Source organism: Mauremys mutica, chromosome 10, assembly GCF_020497125.1.
Source record: "Mauremys mutica isolate MM-2020 ecotype Southern chromosome 10, ASM2049712v1, whole genome shotgun sequence".
Lineage (NCBI taxonomy): Eukaryota > Metazoa > Chordata > Testudines > Geoemydidae > Mauremys > Mauremys mutica.
Window position 1 is genome coordinate 34,583,958 of NC_059081.1, and position 21,760 is coordinate 34,605,717.

The 21,760-nt window shown below is 42.7% G+C and overlaps 1 protein-coding gene across 5 annotated transcripts in view; it reads right to left on the reverse strand.

Annotated features, from left to right (window-relative positions):
* Window positions 1-21,760, reverse strand: part of COBLL1 (cordon-bleu WH2 repeat protein like 1) — a 122,520-nt gene that overhangs the window by 46,293 nt on the left and 54,467 nt on the right. For 2 of the 5 annotated variants that reach the window (XM_045032930.1, XM_045032927.1), the window contains exon 2: window positions 685-870. In XM_045032930.1, coding sequence (XP_044888865.1) covers window positions 685-776 — 92 coding nt within the window. In that variant the 5' untranslated portion in view covers window positions 777-870. Of the gene's footprint in view, window positions 1-684; window positions 871-2,923; window positions 3,030-11,951; window positions 11,978-21,760 lie in introns of those variants that run through there. The other 3 variants (XM_045032924.1, XM_045032926.1, XM_045032928.1) reach the window with 3 other exon arrangements.

The window sequence follows — 21,760 nt, forward strand, 5'->3', positions numbered from 1 at the left end:
CTCCGATTGGCTTGACTTCAAGATATTCAATTAAAACATTAATATAACAGAGGCTTGGATAGAAAGCATCTATTTCTTTTAAAATTTAGAGAGTCTGAAAGGATCAAAATCTTTTTGGCACCCATCATCATTTAGGACACAGTTTCTAGGATTCATTGCAATCTAGAAGTAGTAATGAGATAGGTTTAGAAAATCTTGAAGGCAACACTTCCTATGTGAATAAGATAACAGGTTACTCGCCCTTGAATAACCAATTTAATTAGGAGTAAGAATGAATCCATTTGTGGAGATGGGCAGCTACAGTCCCTCTACCTTGGATGCCTCCTTACTCAACACACACAATGACTTATAAAATGATTTCATACCTTCTGTTCTTGCTAATTTGGTTCCTAACACTCCTTGCCATAAGTAAGTTTTTAATCTTAAAGTCGGGGGGGGGGGGGGGGGGACACAACACACCTCTTTGGGGGGGGGGGGGAAGAGTATTGAAATATAGAACTATATACTTGAATTTTTCCCCATTAACAAGTGGTTAGTATCAGAGCACTAATTAAACAATGTATTTTCTTCAGCGGTACAAGTTTGAGTATGGATTTAAGGGCTGTATAAGTTTGTCCAGAAAGTATAACTGCAGACAGTAGGAACTGAGTGTCATTCTCAAAAAAAAAAATTTCTATGCCATACCTGCCATTAACAGTAGTAGATTTGATCACATCCCCTGGAAGGACCACCGATAATTCTATGTCTTTATCAGTTATATTCTCTTTCTGTTCCATGGTGTAATTATTTGGTTCTGTACCATCAAATGAAGAAACTTCAAAGTTTTTTGTTTCAGATGGAGGAAGAGGAGCTTTAGTTTTAGCTTTTCTTCTGAAATAATAAAAAAGAATTAGGAAACCTTAACAAAAAATACAAGCAGACATACATTTTTATAGTACAACATAGTGTCAAAATATTCAGTTAGTGAATAATTGTGCTCAACACAATGCTTTCCCTATGGCCCAACAGGAATATCAGAGTGAAAATGACCATTATATTACGTTCACTCTCATGTTGTGCAAGCCAGGTGCCTGAATATCTCACAGAAGGATTGTTAAAATGTTGTTAATGGTGGTGAAGCACAAGAGAAATGTATGACTAACCCACACTCAGAATCCAATAAAACCAAACTGTATTCAGTTTTATATTGTGATTTTTCACACTGTAAACATAAAAAGCCCACAAAAACAAAACCACCTTCTATCATGCAACATGTATGTTTTTGGATTTTTTTTTTAAATAAAGAAAATGGTGTTTTTCTCATGTTGCAATAGTATAATCCCCCAGAAGATTTATTACACTCTGATAGTGAAACAGAGAAGTCATCATGTCATACAACAGTGCCACAGCAACTATGTTCTGTTGATGATACGCACATATTAAATCTACAGTGCACGTGGGCTTGGGAAAGTTTTACTTTTCCCAAAACATGTCTTTCTATATTAAGGATTTGAAAGAATTCAGTGATTACCTTTATGAGACTCTCAAAAATGGCAATGAAATTGCAAAAACCAAAAGGAAAAAGTGTTTTCTATATATCATTATTAATTTGCTATATTCAAATGTTATTTTTGATAGTCTGTGTTGTCTATTTGTTCGGCTTTGAAACCTGGAGGGGCCGAAGTGAGTTACATGCAACATCTAGCCTAGTTATATTGGTGCATCAGTAAAAACAACAACAATTTCATGCATGACCTATCAGCAACAATATTGTGTCATCATAATCTCTCACTTCTCTTCCCCTACAGTTAACACAGCTGAGATAGATCCTCCACAGAAATATAAACAAAACATGGAAATAAACATGCAGTGTAATAAAAAAAAAATGTTTTCTCATCTGCTGTGTCTGACCAGGAACATGCTACTCTTTTTCCTTTAAAAAGAAGATACTATTAACTGATGCAGCCTGAAGTTTCTGTGCCAAACTCAGCTGTGACAAACTGTGGTATAAATTACCCACTGGATGTAAACTCATACTATGTGCAGCTTAAGTTGCAATATGGTGCAACTTGCACTTCTTGACAACAAGCAGGAGTGAAAAATGTACAAGTTACATAAAAACACCACACCACATATCTGTATACAGAGCACATACTTGTGCTAACTTAGGTTTTGAGGACAGCATTTTAAAAAAAACCTGGTAACAGTATAATTTCCCCTTACACAGAAACCCCTTTTATTTAAATCAATCACCTTTGGAATTAACGTGTTTAAATTTCAGGGGAAAGGGTTTGTGAACTCAATCCTTAAAAAGGTAGCAATTAAATTGCAAGGCATTACTCAAAATTATGCTTTAAATTCCTGAAGTAATATCTCAGTTTGAAAGAACAACCAGAAATCTGCTTTAACATATTTTGTCACTGAAGACTTTCAAAAAAATTGCCAGACACATGCAGTAGACTTTTCTTCCTTTGATGCAACAGTCATACTTTATTTACAGAAACTCTTCAGGAAGCTTGACAACTTATTTAAAAAAAATTCCTAGAACTTTAAAACATTAAGCTGAACATGAGGGAAGTATTTGGAAAAGTATGAACTTTATATTCAGTGGAAAAGGATATATTCCTGAAACATGTCCCCAAAAATGTACAGCTTAAGAAAAGTTCATGTACAGAACTTTAAGGCATGTATTAACTTGTATAATCTCTTTGCTTTTATATCCTTCAACATTCCCTTAACAGTTAGATGAAGTTACACTCACTACAAAAAACAAATAAATGGCAATATAGAAACATGTTCTTTTCAGTATCTGCATGTCCCAAATGAAAGCAATTTACTTTTAATACAAGCTCAAAGAAATGTCAATTACTCTGATTACTTGCAATGACCTGCAATGCACGAAATTAAAACAAAGCTTTAGCATACAGAGACTAGAAACACATACCTTCCCTGCAAAAACAGAAGTTCAAAGCCACTTACACTTGAGAACAAACAGCAAGGTCCACAGTAGCATTGCAAAACAAAACTATGTAACTACTAAATTGTGACAAGATTTCAGGACTAATCTGTCTGTTTCCGCAAGTACTTAAAGAACTTTGAACTTCAGAAGTCCAAGTGGAATAATTTAACTATTCACATCCTCTACAGCGGTTCACAACCAGGGGACCACGAGCCCTTTCAAGGGGGCCACGGGACCCCACGGCTGAAGTCCTGATCTGCAGCGCCCCCCACAGGGCTGAAGCCGGGAGGCGTGAGGCTGAAGCCTGGAATCCCAAGCCCTGGTACTTCCTGTGGGACAGAAGCCCTGAGCCCCTGGGCAAAGTTGGGGACATGGAGGGCATTCCCCCCCCCCATTGCAGTGCAAGAGCACGGCAGTCCTGGGGGCAGTGCCACACCTCCCCACCCCCACCCCCGAGCTCCTCTCCCCGTCCCCTGACCAGGTCGAAGGCGGGAAGCCAGAGCCAGGCAGTGCGGGAGATCTACTGCTCTGGCTGGTGCCATGGAGCAGGCAGTGGCAGTGTTCCCTCGTCTCCTGCTGGTGCCCCACGTTGAAGCTGCTCCTCAGTTCCCAGCCCCCTTTGCTCCCACAAAGGCAGCCGGTAAGAGCCAGCTGGGTTAGGAGACCTGGCTCCATGGCTGGCAGAACCCTCCGGGAACAGGGACCACAGGGGAGTCCTCACAGCACACAGCCCCTAATACCCTTCTCCCTATACTCTGAGGCTACCCCCTCTCTGCACCCTGCACTATATCCCTTGCCCGCACAGAGCCCCTAATACTCCTCTCTCTTCACCCTGAGCTACCCCCCTGCCTACACACTAGGTGGAGGTGGCACTCCCTCTCTGGACCCCTCCATGTGGAGGTGGTTTGAGCCCCGCTGGCCCCTCCCCCCCCAAAATAAAAGTCAAACTATACCTAAGCCCAAGGTCCCTGCCCCGAAGGCCTCCTGGCCCCTGGAATTTTTATAGCCTGTCGAGTGGGGCCTCAGAGAGAAAAAGGTTGAGAACCCCTGCCCTATAAAACAAATCAGTAGTACTTGCAAGTTTTCCAAATCAAGCAACCATGATGAAGATTCAGAACCTTCCTCCATTCATATATTTAATTTTTTTTTTAATTTGCTTACATACAGGGTTACAGAGATTAAATCAGTGTTGCTAGTTTGGGTTTACAACTCTTCTGTGACAAATTCAAATGCATCGAGCTAACGGGTACTCAATTAACTTTGGTCAGCATAGGCAGCATGCCAGGGTTATTTTGGGGTTCCGTGAAAACTTCAAAAAACAGTTTGTGAATCACAATTTCTTTTTCTTGTGGGTAGGTGGGGGGGTTTTTTTTGCCTCCCCCCAACAGTATAGATTCTGGTTTTTAATATTGGTTAAAAGAAGAAACTAGTGACAAAAATAAAAGCGGTACCACTAAAAATTGTAAATATGTACATTATACAAATCGAACAGGTTCTAACCATGCAGAATAAATCAGTTCTCCCTCTTTTGGCCTGTTTTTACTTCTTTAAGATGCCTAGGATGATGCTGGCACTGAATGGGTCAGAACTGCCCTTGTTGTCTTTTAACCCTTAAAAACTAAAGAGGAGGGCAAGATTTGATCAACAAGCATTAATGGGTTAATATTACTTCTCTAACCAAGTAGACTAATGCAATTGCCCTTCACTGCTGGAGGTCTGGTCTCAAAGCTATCAGATGTCACTAACAATATGAGTTAACCCAAAGTTTACATTTGTCCACATCATAAAACCACAACCCAATTCATACAAACGGCAGTTTATGCTGAAGAAAGATATATAGAACTGAGGCCAGGGCTACACTAGCACTTATGTCGGCAAAACTTTTGTCACTCGGGGGTGTGAAAAAACACACCCCTGAGCGACATACGTTTTGCCTGCATAAGCACTCATATGCACAGTGCTATGTCAGCGGGAGACGCTCTCCTGCCAACATAGCTACTGCCGCTCATTGAGCTGGTTTTATTATGTCGAGGGGAGTGCTCTCTCCTGTCAGCATAACATGGTTGACTGTGCTCTGTGTGAAGAAACACTTCCTTTTCTTTGTTTTAAACCTGCTGCCTATTCATTTCATTTGGTGGCACATACACCCTTTTGTCCTCACTCTTTTGTCCTTTTCTCTGTTTTTAACCATTTTTGTCTCATTCATTTCCTCTCCCCTATCCCATCCCGCCCCCTTTTTGTTGTTTCCCACTTCTTTGGTGGCTCCCTTTCCCCAGGTGAAATCTGTAATGTGGAGTCTGGGTATATACTAAGTTTAACTTATTTTATTTACATATATACACCAGTTCTTGGAGAGAGATGATTAAACAGTATGCAGGCAATCCCTTATTGCAGGAATCGCATCCTAATACCAATACCCTGTTCCCAGGGAGGAACTCTGCCTCAAGAATTGACACTAATCAGAGTCCAAATTTTCTGGCTGCTTGCCCATCTCCCACTGCTTTTACACACAACCACACAGAACCCAAAATTGACACCAATGCAGCATATCTCCCCAACAGTGAATATTTGCTTACACGATTAAAAAAAAAAAAAAGGAAGGATTATGCATAACAGAGTCACCTGGTAATGCCTGCCATAAAGATATAAAAGTGATTCTAAAATTAGTCCAAGCAATTCATTCAAAAATATACTTTTTATAAATCATAAGAGAATATTCAAATATTCAGCTACATGAAACTTCAGTTATATTTAGAAAGGCCATTTTAAAAAGCATGGAAAAGTGGCTTACACAATGCAGAAGTAATTACACAATCCCTATTTGCAGTTAATGCAGAAGTTAGTTCTTCCACCTTTAACCTACTCCAAGCTTTAATAAACTAAATTCAAAGAGACTGCATTTTTTTTTAAAAGGTACAGAAAGAAAAAAAAAAAGGAGTATGCCACAAGGGTATCTATAATCTTCTGTCTGGCCTGGAACACTAATTTTCTACTGTATTATGCTGGTGGGTGATTTTTGTAATTCTAAACTGAAATGTTACTAGGGTGTAGAGAGGCTGCATAAAGTTTTTTTATAGATATTTTCTTTAAATCAAAATAATTAAAAAAATACAAAATGAGAACTACATAGCTCTCAAGTTAGTGACACATAAAAAACTCTATTCTCTGGGTTGGTGACAAGGTTGACTTGTTCACGTTGAGGAGGAGACTGAGTCTCTCGAAGGTGGATGTGACCAGACTGACCCGCGACTCCACCTGCACCTGTCTCCTTTGAGCAAGGCTGCTACCACCGACATGCACTTTGTGAACACTTGTGGGGCTGTTGACAGTCCGAAAGGAAGGAAAGTGAACTGATAAGGTTCATGATTGACCAAAAACGTTAAGAAGCATCTGTGTGTAGGGCAAATCGCTATGTGAAAGTAAGCATCTTTCAGGTCAAGGCCAGCAAACCAGTCTCCCGGATCCAGAGAAGGCATAATTGTACTGAAGGAGACCATGTGGAACTTCAACTTTACTTCAGTCCTTGCAGGTCTAAAATGGGTCTGAGACCCCACTTTGCTTTGGGGATTAGGAAATACCGGGAACAGAATCCCTTGCCCCTTAGCTCTGAGGAACCTCCTCCACTGCTCCTATGGCAAGGAGCGCCTGCACCTCATGGATGAGGAGCTGCTCGTGAGAGGGATCCCTGAAGAAGGACGGGGAAAGGGGGTGGGAGGGAGGGTAGAAGCAGAAGTAGAAAGAATATCCCCACTTCCACCATGTGAAGAACCCAGTAGTCCAATGTTATTTGGGACCACGCATGGCAAAAGTGGGATAGATGGTTCAAAAAACACGGGGAAGGATCCGGCATTGAGACAGGTGCTCTGTCCTCGGGCGCACCTTCAAAATGTTTGTTTTGAGCCCAACAAAGGCTTAGTCGGGCCCTGGCCTTGTCCGGATGTTGGATTAGTCTGCAGAAGAGAAGAATGAGGGGGGGATTTAATAGCTGCTTTCAACTACCTGAAAAGGGGTTCCAAAGAGGATGATCTAGACTGTTCTCAGTGGTAGCAGATGACAGAACAAGGAGTAAAGGTCTCAAGTTGCAGTGAGGGAGGTTTAGGTTGGATATTAGGGAAAAAAAATTTCCCTAGGAGGGTGGTGAAGCACTGGAATGGGTTACCTAGGGAGGTGGTGGAATCTCCTTCCTTAGAGGTTTTTAAGGTCAGGCTTGACAAAGTCCTGGCTGGGATGATTTAGTTTGGAATTGGTCCTGCTTTGAGCAGGAGGTTGGACTAGATGACCTCCTGACGTCCCTTCCGACCCTGATATTCTATGATCCTATGATAGGAATGGCAGGCATAAGCCTTCCTACCCCTGTGCCTGTAAATATCCTGCCTCAGCCAAGGATAATACGACTACTGTTGTAGCGGTTGGGGCTTAAAGGGCTTTCATTCGGTTGCTGGGCTATGCACACCCAAAGATTTCATTGTCACTCTGGAGTCTTTGAGGCTATGAAGTCTGGAGTCAGTCTGTTCGGCAAACAGGCCCACACCGTCAAAGGGTAGGTTCTGTGGTTTGCTGAACCTCAGAAGGGAGCCCCGAGGCCTGCAACCATGAACTACACCGCATAACTATCCCTGAGGACAAGGTGTGCACTGCCGAGTCTGAAGTGTCCAGTGAGGCCTGTTAAGAGGTCTATGCCACTGCCTTGCCCTCGTTGACAATTGCCCCAAACTCCTCCATGGACTCTGCTGGTACCAGCTCTCTAAACTTCAGCATTGAGTTCCAGGATTTAAACCTGTACCTGCTCAGGATTGCCTGCTGGTTGGTGCCACAAGTCAGACCTGCGCCGCGAGTACGACTGGCGCCACGAGGCTGATCAGCACCTGGACTCCAAGCAGTGCCTCCCCTCTGCCAGGCTGTTGGAGAGTGGATATCGCTGGCTTTCCCCAGGATGGTGCCACCTGTGGTCGTATCTGAGGATTAATACAAAGGGGAACTCAGTGCTGTCATTGCAATGAGGTCTCTGCCTCAAAGGTGTCCAGGGTGGAAGGCAGTTCTACCTCCTCCACCACCAGACTCGGGGAGTCCAAGTGCACTGGATTCAACAGTCTCCCTTGCAGGGCCGAAGTCGATGGTGCAGGCGCAAAATGTTTCGGCTCCAGGGGCTCATCCATGGGACACACACCATTGGCCGGCTCTGATGGGGTGGGTTCTGAAGTAGGAAAACCACTCCTCCCTTGCTTCCAGTGTCGCTTCTGCACCAGTGAATGGGATCGGTGCCGGGCCGATCCCGCCATCTTCAGTGCTGGGGAGCGATGGTGCCGTGGGTCTTTACCAGAGTCATTCGCAGTGCGACCTCCACCACTACTGCTGGGGCACTGTGCACTGACAAACTCGGCGCCAGGTCCTGTGGTGCCGATGTGGGTTGTGGTCTACATGCCGCCTCCATATGGAGCTGCTTCAATCTAAAGTCCTGCTCCTTCTTGGTTCGGGGGAGAAAGCCCTTACAAATCCTGCACTTTTCTGACTGATGTGCTTCCCCAAGACACTTTCAACAAGTGTCATGAGGGTTGCCTGTTGGCATGGGCTTGTTGCAGAACTTGCAGGGCTTGAACCCCTGGGACTTAGGAGAACACAGTTGAGGTGGAGGGTAAACCCCCCAGCCCAACAGCTAAGTAACTAACTAACTAAAACTACAATAATTAAGAACCAACTAAGAACTAATCAACTACAAAATACCAACAGTCCAAATCAGAAGCTAGGGAAATGTGGAGAGCTTGCAAATCAAGACACCACAGTTCCAACAACCATCACTGGTGGTAAGAAGGAACTGAGGAGGCGCCGGGCCGGCAGGGTCATATATTGAACACCACAAAGGCGCCACTCCAGGGGGCTCCACAGCCGACCTGACGGGTGCTGCTAGGGGAAAAATTTTCCAATGGCATGCACCACACCTAACTGGAATCGATATGAGCAATCACTCAAAGAAGAACAGTACCATTTATAACACAAGTCATATGAATTTGTTACCGCCACAGAGAATATTTATTTTCTGGAATGGGAAATTTGGAACACATGGCTTTTCTTGGCAGGGCAAGTACACAGATGTTGACAAGCTACTCTGTATTACATCACATGTTGGAATTAAAAGTTAAAATGCTCATGAAATGTCTTTTTGCATCACAAGTACTTAACACTCCTCTTACTACTGAACACATCACATACATTCCTTTTTAATACACATAAATTTGATTGTTTGTCTTAACCTGATAATTGATATCTGCTTTGTTCTATCAAAATATGGAATTATTATATTTCCGATGCTGGGCTTGAAGATGCTGTTACATAGTTAACTCCTGGCTAAAGCTAAGTATGCATTTCATTTTCTATAGCACAAACTCAGTCACAGTTCATATAGACTAACACGCATTAAGGCTATTAGCTCCCAAACTGACTGACTACCCTTATACAATACTCACTTTCTAGCATGCTGGTAGAGAGGGGGAAATGATAACTGGCTGTCCAAAATATTGTTTTTCATCACAACAAGGCGATGCTGGAAGACATCAGCTAAACTCAACAAAGCCATATGCTGTTGTACACGTGGAACTGTATTGTACTAGATACATGTGTGTTGTGCTACAAAAAGCATTACATCTTCCAGCAGTGCTTTACTTTTCGTGACAATATTGAAATTGTATGGCTTCATGAGCCATGGGAGCAAGGGGTAGGCTGGGTCCCCCAGGATAACTATAGGCATCTCAATGTCGTCAATGTCCATTTTGTGGTCTGGAAAGAATGTCCCTGACTTTTTTCTGTCCCGGATTGCAGCTTTTTTAACAGACTCAAGTTCCTAAAGATACGTGCCTCATGAACCTTTCCCGACCATCCTACGCTGATTTTGGTGAAATGCCCCCATGATCCACCATTGAAAAAAAAAAAAGTATCCCTTTCAGTTTATGTACTCTTCGGCAAGGTGGTCTGGTGCCAAGATGGGGATACGCATGCCATCTATCGCCCCACCACGGCAAAACCATCCACTATATCCTGCATACTTCCCAGACTTACTACCCTTCATAACAGAAGTCGATTAATGGTCCTGCACACTTGGAGCACAGTAGCTCCCACGGTTATTTACCTACTCCAAATTGATACCCCACGGACCAGTAACTCTCTGGCATTGCCAGCTTCCAAATAGTAATCACCAATTGCCTCTCCAATGTCAGAGCAGCTCTCATTTTTGTGTTGCTGAACTGCAGGGCGGGGGAACCTCTGCACAAAGTTCCTGGAAGGTGGCCTTCCACATTTGAAAGCTCTGCAGCCACTGCTCGTCATCCCATACCTGCAAAATGATGCAGTCCCTCCAGTCAGTGCTTGTTTCACAGGACCAGAAATGGCACTCAGGCCATGGCTACACTTGCAAATTTGCAGCACTGCAGCAGGGTGTGAAAACACACCCTCTCCAGCGCTGCAAATTGCGGCGCTGCAAAGCCCCAGTGCGGTCAAAGCCCCAGCGCTGGGAGCGTGGCTCCCAGTGCTGTACGTTATTCCCCACAGGGAGGTGGAGTACGGACAGCGCTGGGAGAGCTCTCTCCCAGCGCTGGCGCTTTGACTACACTTAGCACTTCAAAGCGCTGCCGCGGCAGAGTGCAGGTGGAAGATTATCTAAAAGATAAGAGGCCCTCCTAAGACTATCAACAAAATATGGCATTCCACTGGCTTTAGTCATTGTTGAAGTTTTATTTCCTATATATTCAAGTTCTATGTTAAAGCTTGCCTAAAAACAAGAAGTTTTAAAAAGCCTATTCTCTCCTTCAAGATTTCTATAAGGCCCTAATCTAGAAAAAAAAATTAAATCTGTTCTCAATAGTATACATATGAACAGTCACATTCACTTCAATTATTAGGTACTAATCGACTGAGAATCTGCTTTTGTTGTAGCTAAGTGAGAGTTTACTTTGTAGTCAGTGGGTAGAAAAATTGTGTGTCTTTTGTTGATTAGTTAAAATTAATTAAAAAGGGACACTATCATGTTTAAGATCACATTTTAAATAACAGTTCATTATCTATTTAGTAACATTTAAGATTACTGTAATGGAACCTTAAAGTGCTTTAACAGCTTAAGTTAACTATTAGCTTTTTGCATTGTACTCAGCTTGAATTACAATAATTAGTCTCTTCACTTTCTAAATGATGTAAAGTTTAGGTTGCCACCATTGCAGAATAAATGATGAATTTATTTCTATAAACTAGTCTTAATATTTTATAAAAATGTAACATTATAAGGGACTCTTTAAATAAATGGTTTACTTCCCAACAACTCGAAGCAAGGAGACAGTGTGAAGAAAAAAAGAAAGAAAGCAAACATACTATATATTTTCATCTACTGCAATGTGCAAGGAATATATTGTACAGTTGAACAGAGCACTTGAATACACAACTATCTGATGAAAAAACTTTCAAGTAACATATTAAACATTATAATTCTTGATTCAAAAAATGCCAATACCCTTTTTATTAAATCTTAGTTTTGACATATTTAATAAATATATTTTTTTCAACAGAAAATAAAAACTGTGTAACTTTAAAACAATATCGGAGCATAGCGTCTATGCTAGATGATCATGAGCTATCCCAAAGCATTGAAACTGGCAGACTTCTAAGGTAAACAAAATATTTTCCAATTCTAGAGAGAGTCCATTAGGGAGGATTTTAAAAATCCTGCAGGCAATGGAAGCGCTATGATTCTTCCCCACCCCCACTTCAGAAATCTCTCCTTCTCATTTCTCAGTTTAAAAAGATACTGTTCATATTTGACACAGACCACTAATAAATCTGTAATGTGCTCATAACTTAAGCAAACCTATGCTACATCTATTAGGGAAGACTTAAGACACACACTGATCCCATTTTCCCCATAGTCAGTAAGAAAACTTCTCAGATCAGTGCTCTTAACTTGCATAGACTCTAAAGTTCCCCCCACCCCTCCTTTGACAATTAAGCTTCTAACTCCCATGGTTTTCTGGCTCACCTTGCAGTCATGAACTCAGTCTGCAAACAGAAAGCTCAGTTCTGCTTCTGGTGCTCATGGTTTTCACAGCTGGCATTCAGAACACTGAGAGCACTAGTCAGACTAAAAAGAATTAGGGCAATTTCTCTCTACTGCTGCTCTTTAAGGCACACACTGTATAAGAAACCGTGGGGGCAAGCACTGGAACTATTCACCAGAAGGACTCAAATGAAAACTGAGGGATGGGAGAGAGAGAAAGAGAGTAACACTCCCCAACATAACAGCCCAGAGCCTGGAGGAAAGGAAGACTAGCTCACCCCACCCACCATCAGCACCACCACAAACACACACAAACACTCTGACTTCACAGTAGCCAGGAAGCACTGCAGTAGGACTGGGGAAGACAGGAAGCTTTTTCTCCCTTTCAACAGCTATAAAGAATTTGAAGGGTAGAGACTGGGCTTAAATTTCAGACACTACTAGCTGAACTACAATACTAGGTTCATATGAAAGAGTCATTGAGCAGAGTCCAGCAACAGCATCCTGGAAATAATCTCAAGCAATTCCCCTTTCCTAGTAGCTGGGATTAGTGAAGGCTTTTCTCACCTGGGGATTGCCCCTAGCCAATAAAGACTTCCCATATTTTGTATCAGTCTTTGGCTTCAAGTATCAGAGGGGTAGCCGTGTTAGTCTGGATCTGTAAAAGCAGCAAAGAGTCCTGTGGCACCTTATAGACTAACAGACGTATTGGAGCATGAGCTTTCATGGGTGAATACCCACTTCGTTGGATGCACGTTTTTGGCTTGTACATTTCAGTCGTTTACCCATAGGAGCTGGAACTAGGGGTGTGCAGGGGGGTGCTGCTGCATCTCCTGGCTTGAAGTGGTTTCCATTATATACAGGGTTTACAGTTTGATTAAAAGGCTCTCAGCACCCCCACTATACAAATTGTTCCAGCACCCCTGCCTTTAGCTAGAGTATTTAGTAAAATTTCCAAGCCCTGTGTGTGCATGGATGGCCAGGAGGGGGAGAGACAGACTGATGGGTTAAAGTTAGAGAAAAAAGGCAAGAGAGAAAGTTGGAGAGAAAAAGCTCTCTCTTATAAAAGAGGCAATAAAAACTCAATAGCAGGTTGAGAACACAAAATAGGGAAAGATACTTGGAAGTGATAAAAAAAGAGCATGAAAGGGGCTAACAGACAGGAGAAAACTCAGGGAATGCTAGCTGCACTATGGTCTATTATAGGAAAGGAAATAAAGAAAAAGTGGAATTAAGGACAGGAAGGGCAAGAAAGGGCAAAACAACTTTTAATCTTTTAAATTGCAGAGGGGGGTGGCCTCCAGGGAAGTGTCTGCGCAGATCTTTTCACTTTGGTTAATATTCTCTCAGGCTAAAAGGAGTTGGGTACATTTCTCAAGTCCTGACAAACTTTGCTTTGGGCTTGACGTTATTTCTAATTTACTGAAGTACGGTAAAGCATGGCAGTGCCATAACAAAGGTGAGGCGAGTGAGGCACTTGCCTCGGGCGCGCAAAGCTGGACGGCGCAGAAAAGCCCCGGGGTGTCCCTGCCAGAACAAAAGCTGCTGCTTCTTATGGCAACAGGACACCAGCAGGCAGCCAGCTGCTGCACGTCAGGAGGGAGAGTGGGGAGGAGGCACACATATGCTTCGCAGCCCTCTCCTCCCCTGGCACCCAGCTGGAGGAGACACCGAGGGAGCTTCCGGTGGGAGACAGACAGGATCATCTGCAGCCAGTGGACCTCACTCACCTGAGCAGCTGCTGGGGCTTCGGTGAGTGTACTGTTTGACCCTGTGATTCTTCTCCCCCCGTCCCCGCCACCACACCTGCAAACTGGGCAAGGGGCAGCCCCATCCCCCACCCCCAGTGAGGCTATGGCAAGGTGTAGCAGGGGAGGAAGAAAGCCACATGTAATGGCAGTCCCCTCCCCTCTAGCACCCACCATCCCCTCCCAGAGCTCACACCCTCTCTCCGGCCCCCAAACTCTGTCCAAGAGCCTGCACCCCTCCAGCCATCCTGCACCCAGCACCCAAACTCCATCCCAGAGCCTGCACCCCCACCTCTTCCCACACCCCTCTTCCTGCCCCCAAACTTCCTTGCAGAGCCTGCACCCAGACCTCTGCACTCTCTCCCAGAGCCTGCACCCCCACCCTGTGCCCCAGACTCCCTCCCAGAGCCCAACCTCTCAACCGTCCTACACCCCAATCCCTTGCCCCAACCCAGGGCCTGCACCCCAGACCTCCTCCCCCCACCCAAACTCCCTCGCAGAGCCTTAGGCAGGTGGGGGGCAGAGTTCGGGGGGGGGGGGCAGGTTCTGAGCATTCTGGGCACCACCAAAATTTCTACAAACCTGCCGCCCCTGATACTTGGGGGGGGGGTTAGGAGGTGAGTGGAGAGTCGGTGGATGGAGGGGGGCATCCATTTTCAGTATTTTAATTTTTGGTACTGCATTGACTGACTGCTGTGTGCATTAATATAGTGACCCCCTGGGTCTTTGAATGAGGCATTATACTGGGGGGGGGGGCGGGGTGAGGAGGTGAGCGGTGAGTCAGTGGCTGGAGGGGGGGGGGGGCAAATCTCCCAGATTCGAAATCTGGGACTGTGTCTGTTGGTCCTTTTTGCTGCTTTTCTCTGGGCTGAGGGTTGTCCCAATGCTGCAAAGAGAGTGTTCCCAAAGGCAGGCGCTTGCTTCTAACCCCCTAGGCTGTCAGTATGTCTGCTCTTCTCTAGTCAGCCCACTTGACAAGTTTGATTGTCCTCGGTCTGGCTCCCAGCCCCTCTCCAAGGGCTGCAGCTGTCTGGAGGTGCCTGACTTCCATGCCTTCCTCATTCACACCTCATTCATTCAACAGGGCAACTGATTACAAAGCCTGCGGAAGATCTTATTCTACTTCTAGCAAAAAGACATTTTTCTTTTACCTTAGGCTTTGGCTACACTTACACTTCAAAGCGCTGCCGCGGCAGCGCTTTGAAGCGCTAAGTGTAGTCAAAGCGCCAGCGCTGGGAGAGAGCTCTCCCAGCGCTGTCCGTACTCCACCTCCCTGTGGGGAATAACGGACAGTGCTGGGAGCCGTGCTCCCAGCGCTGGGGCTTTGACCACACTGGCGCTTTGCAGCGCCGCAATTTGCAGCGCTGGAGAGGGTGTGTTTTCACACCCTGCTGCAGCGCTGCAAATTTGTAAGTGTAGCCAAGCCCTTAGTTATACTATCTTAGGGGCCCGCTATAACATATTACCAAGGTTCAATACATAGTCATATAAAAGTTATACAAAAATGCATAATGCAGAGATTTATCTACAACTGCACTGACTGACTGCTGTGTGAAGTAATATAGTGACTCCTGGGTCTTTGAGTGAGGCTTTATACTTGGGAGGGCGAGGGGGCAAGCGGCGTGTTGGGGGCGAGCAGGTGGGCAAGTGGCGGGTGGGCAAAGAGGCGAGCAGTGAGCCAGTAGGAGTTCTAGGGGCGGGCATGGGGGTTTCTGGCAGGGGAGGGAGAAGGTGAAAGGAGGTGAGTGGTGGGTGGGGGACTGACTAGGAGGTATGCAGCAAGCCAGCTGGGGGCTAGGAGGTGAAGAGGGGTGTGATGGTGGGGCCGAGCCGGGAGTGGGCAGGTCCTATTTTACTGCTGTGATCTGGTCACCCTACGTGTGCCGTTTCTTCTTATATGGAGGAGGGAGGGCGCAATTTTATATTCTTGCCTCAGGCGCAAAAATAGCTAGTTATGGCTCTGAAGCATGGGCCAAAATTCCTTGTCATATTGAGAAACCGGTGAATCTTCCATCTCTCAGCCAGCTTCTCTTGCTCACACTTAGCATCCAACCCTCACTTCCCTAAAATGTGGGGAACCCTCTTCTTATCTTAGAAGTTATGAGACAGTGGGATATTCACCAACATCAGGTCTGGAAAGGGTAAGAGGGTACTGCTGGTGTGGGAGCCCATGATTGCTCTTGGTTATCTGCTAGCACTGGGTGGGGAAAGGGAGGTGGGGGAATAGTTCAAACTCTGATCCCAGACCTTTGTTACATAGGGCTAACCAGTAGTTTTCAAGTCCAATTCTCCCATTGCTGACAGCAGACATGTCTCTCTCTCCCCATTGTCCCACTTGAACTGACTCACCTTTTAGGTTGGCCACTTGTGGCCCAAATGCAAAAAAGAGACAAGGCCTGTCCCAAAACTCCTTACTGGAGAGAAGAGACTGTCTTTCCTCTAACAGGCTTAGAGCACAGGAGATACCAGCACTCAGCAGCTACTGCCTAATCCCTCCTGAAAGAATTCTGGCTGGCTTGCTGGATTCTCGAAGCAGGCAAACAGGGAAGTGGAGAGGTTCTCTTCAAACACATCAAGGTCCCTATCCCATGGTTGGGAGCCTGTCAGCAGCAGCTTCCTCTTTGCTGCTGCTGCTACTGTCTTCTTACACCTGATGATATCATATGCCCCTCTTCCCCGTTCTCTCTCTCAGGAAGAGAGAGAAGGTATAACTTAAAAGACAATCTTAATCTAGTATTTAACTGATAACATTATTATTTCTCTCTGAGGGAAGGAAAGAGAGAAGCAAAGACTGGGGAGGTTAACTTTTAAAATTGGCAATAACCCACCCTAAGAAATATACTGGAACTCTTCTATACTATCCTGATGAATCCTTAAAAGAATGAGCTAGCTCAAACATAAACCAACAATTTTTTTTAAACACAAAAATAAGCATTCACAAAATCTAAAGGTCAATGGAAAGGCATCTATGAATTAAACAAAACAAGAAATCCAATGAAAATATTAAAAATAAGCATGTTCCCACACTGTGAGCAATCTAAATATTGGAAACGCACTTGATAATTCAATTGAATTGTCTATATTTAGTGATATGCAAAAAGTAAACAATACATTCTGTTTACTTCCAGTATCCAAAATACTTTCCAGTTTTACTAAACTAAGGTGTCAGTCATACACATGGCAAAGGTTTTATAAAAATTTGATTCGTAAACTATCCGTTTCCTTCTAAATATTGCTGGGTAAAAAATGGGTATTAAAGCTATAAAAGGAGGATTCATTTAATGTTTTAAAAAGACACATTGATTTCTACCATATGATAGACACACTCCTAAGGTAGTGGAAAAAAACAGCATTGATTCAGTGACCTAACTTTTTTCACCACTTTGCTTTTACTTCATAATTGTATGCAGGCAACATACTCAATTTTACAAGGAATTTGCTGGCATGAGCAAGATTCTTTGAATTCTTTCTTTGCTGCCTGAAACAAGGTTGGAGCTCAAGTCCAAAAAGGTGAAACTACATACTCCTATTATACATGCACCTATCGCATGCCTGCAACCTAAGGTCCAGGAAAGATGTGTCCTAAAATCCCTGTAAACAGATGCAGCAAGAAAAACAAGTCAAAATATCACATCAGCTATGTTCCATTTAATGTAGAGTATAATCTTTAAATATAACCTAATTAAACCTGAAGGTACGTAATTTCACATGGAATACTGCAAGTATAACTACTTTAAATTTAAACAGTATAAATTTTTTCACAATTCTGACCTTCAGTTATCCATATCTGTTCGCATAATCATCATCCACAAAAACTAGGAAGCAGTTTATAATATATACTTGCAACATACTGAAAGCAAACTATCCCTTGGGAATGGGTTAACCTAGAAACAAAGTCCCAATACAATTCAAATAAACTCTACATCCAAATTATTTGGAGAATCAACCTTTGTTCAGAAACAATTCTTGGGCGTTACCATATATTTCAAGTCCTTTTTCTGATACTATGAGAATCTTCAGTCTAGTCTAGCTGATAAACGGATGCCAAAACTGATGTTGAAAATTACAACAAACTTGAACTGCTACAAATGTACACATCTGTATCTAGAATTAAAATATTACGTAAATGTAGCAGTAGTATACACATTCTTTATGAAAGTTTATCAGCATTTATTTATAATTAAGAGTCCTGTTATGTATGTAATAAGTTTTTTTTTTTTTTTTTTTTTTTTAAAGAGTTCAATTTCAGAGGTTTGAACAGAGACTAACAATGTCTATTTGAAAACTTGGCAAAGAAAAAACATGAAGTTATAAAGCACATTTTAATAATTTTAACATGTTAAACACTTTTCATAAAAAAATTAATCCATAAACCATTAATTTGCTTGAGTAGCATGGAGGATTTTTTTTAAATGCTCAAGGTATTTTGATTTAAAAATGTATTATGCTGAACAAGTTGAGTAGCTTTGCTCTATTTTTGTTGTTGTTGTTGATCAATCAATTTTTAGCTCAAAGCACTGTAACTATAGACAAATAGCAGCTAGATTCACGTTAAAGGAAATCAGCTTTTAGGCCTCAATCCTGCAACATATGGACAAACTCATGCACCTACTCAGAGTCTCACTGAAGTCAGTAGGGGTCCACCCATGTGGCAGTACTTGCAGGTCTGGGTTCTAAAAAAGTAGTGCCTGAAACAAGTTCATACTATACTATAGATATAAAAACTAAAAGGTAATTTCAGAAAATGTAATTTTTTACTTTAGCACAGCCATTATTTTTTTTCAGTTTCCTGTATATTATTATTTTTAAAAATTGTGGGACAATATATAATCAAACTCAAATAGACAAATTCTGCTTTCTATCATACTTGTACAATACATTGACAAAATGTTGTTGCAGGTGTGTAACTACGGGCATAATTTGGAAGCATAGAATATCAGGAGGTCATCTGGTCCAACCCCCTTCTCAAAGCAGGACCAAGCCCCAGACAGACTTTTGCTACAGATCCCTAAATGGCCCCTTCAAGGATTGAACTCTCAACCCTAGGTTTAAGCAGGCCCATACTCAAACCACTGAGCTATCCCTCTGCCCCAATTGTTCCAACTACTGTTACAAGGAAGATTTACATCCCAATAAGCAAAGAAATGTGGCAAGAACACCAACAATCCACTCTTATTTTTACTGGACACATGACATATTAATTCACCCACTGAGTCCAGACCTCTCAGTTAATCAGGCAGAGAGGAATATATAGGCAAAGAGTTTAATCTGTATGTACCAAATGAGAACATTGTTGATATGATACTCAACATATGTAATAGTTTTCAAGCAATGCATATGCAATTCTACCCATTTAACTTAAAAACATGAACATATTTTACAAACTGATTAAACTGCTGCTGTTCTTACCTCCAATAAGTCACAACTTTTTCTTCATCACTCAAATCAAGTGCATTTTTTTCAAAAGGATACATAGGCGGAGGGGAGAAAAGCAGAGTGTGCATATTGAGTTCAGTGTTGTGCCTGTTCTTCCCTAATGACATCATTAAACCTACCTATTTATAAATCTCACCACCTGACCAAACAACCTACATAGCACATCTACAGATCTGTATAGTCTTTAATCCTGACATGTCTGCTTCAGCCAGTGCAGGAAAGATTATTAAGTAGCTTTGTTAGGTCTTCTGTAGCTTTGGAACTTGAGGAAAACTCAGCCAGCTTTCCAAACCTGACACTATTTACAATAGTAACAAAAGATATTATCAGTGGGAACTTTCAGAAATGAGACCATCTCTCTCCCTCTCTCCTTGCTCTACAAGAACACACCCACCCCCTGTCCCGCTTATACACAAGTTGTACTGCTGGTGATTTTAGCAAACAGGTGTGAATACCTGGACGGCAAGAGCAAAATAGCACATTTTACATCCCATTTGGTCTTTTAATCACAGTATAAATTACTGGTTAGTAACTAAGTAATCATGTTGTGTAGCTCATAAATGTTCTCTAAACTAGCTAATAAATACCTTTATATCACAGACACACACAGACACAAATTAATTTCCATTCTAAAGATTTGCAGGAAAGGCTTGCAGTGCTTGTGATTTAGTTATTTATAGTGTGATTTATAAAAGCTTGAGCCCATTATCTAATAAACAAAACTAATTTAAAAATGTAACATCTCTCTGACAATATTGCCTCCAACAGAGAACACTCTCCAAAATTCATAACTACCCCTGCCCTAAGAAAAGACAAGGCGCAACCCTGAGGTCCCTTCAACCCTGATATTCTATGATATTCTAACCTCCAAAGCACTATGGTGGCTAATTGTATTGAGGGTTGCTCTGGTAACAGCTGAGGATGTTGCTCCCTTAGGGGTAACATCCCTAACCCATTACCTGAGCAATCCTAAACACACACTTTCATCCCAGTTAACCCACCTCAGGCAAAAGTCAGAGTGAACAAATGAGTTTTACACCATGCTTTGAAGGCTAAGGTCAGGCTCCACTGGACCAATCGGGAAATTTCAGAGTCAGGATTCTCCCCTGCAGACAATCTGCCATCCAGTCTCAGATATTCAAATCTAGGAACTGCTAACAGATGATATCAACTGCAAGAGTGGTTCATGGGCAGAGGCAGGCAGACATGAAGCTAAATTTTAAAATACTAAGGGTATGCATACGCTGTAATTAAAAATCCATGGCAGGCCCAGGCCAGCTGACTCAGGTTCACGGTGTGCTCGGGTTAAGGGGCTATTGAATTGTGGTGTAGACATTCGGGCTCGGGCTGGGCCGCCCCCCAACACACACACACTCTAAATGCCAAGGATTCCATATACAAATGAAAATGGAGTGTTGAAGATTTTGTTCTGGACATATCTTTAATAAGCATATACAACATTCCCTGTTTTCTACTCTCGGAATTAACTCTAACAACACCTATTGTTCTAATGTAGAAGATTGCATTATAAATCATATAGTCAAAAGAAGCAGTAAACTACAAAAAAGCTAAAATTATTATTTTAGTATTACACCTCTACCCCGATATAACGCGACCCGATATAACATGAATTCGGATACAACGCAGTAAAGCAGCGCTCCGGGGGGGCGAGGCTGCGCGCTTCGGCGGATCAAAGCAAGTTCGATATACTGGGGTTTCACCTATAACGCGGTAAGATATTTTGGCTCCCGAGGACAGCGTTATATCAGGGAAGAGGTGTATATTCTTTGTAAAAAGTCAAACTAATTTGCAAGGGGAAAAAAATTAAAATCACCCCTTCTGACAATCACCATTTAACAGCAAACAAGACTGACTGCTGTTTTTCATGAGTTTTACAGACACAGACCATATAAGTGCCAGGCACTTAATATCTCTAGTAAATGCACAAGAAAGAAATTCACCAGTTTTAATATTTGTACAAATATGTTTAGGCATGTCTTAAGATATATTTTTCTAATGTCACCATTATGAAACATAAAATTCCTGTTCTATATACACTATAGGATATTTATTTTCAAAAAAAAGAAAGTATCCTTTGCAAGAAAGTTCTTAATATGAAAAACAGGATGTAAATAGTATGTGTGCTGAGATGTTCTCAGAGCTGCCTAGGCAACTTAGATGCCCAATTCCCAAGTTCCAACCTCAAGGATTGCACCTATAGTTACTCCAGAGGCCCCAATTAAAACAATGAATAAGGAAACAGGAGGCAACTGGGTTGGGGAAGGAAGACAGACACAAGTGTAGAACAAAAAAAATAAGGTGGCGGGGGAGAGAAAAGAAATAAAATAGATGGTAAAAATCAGAGAAGAGACACGAGCCAAGGAAATCTCTTCCACCACGAAAAGTGCTGCCTTTCTAACAACCAGACCAAGCCTCTACAAGTGTCAGAAATCATATGGAAGGCACAAGGTAACTGACTTAGTATGGAGCAAAAGCTAAGCTTTAAAAAAAGCAGCAGGGGTGTGTGGGGGGAGGGGAGAACAACCAATAAAGAAAAAATGAGGGGAAATGACAATGAAGTTTTTTTTATTTGGGGTTTTTTTGCAG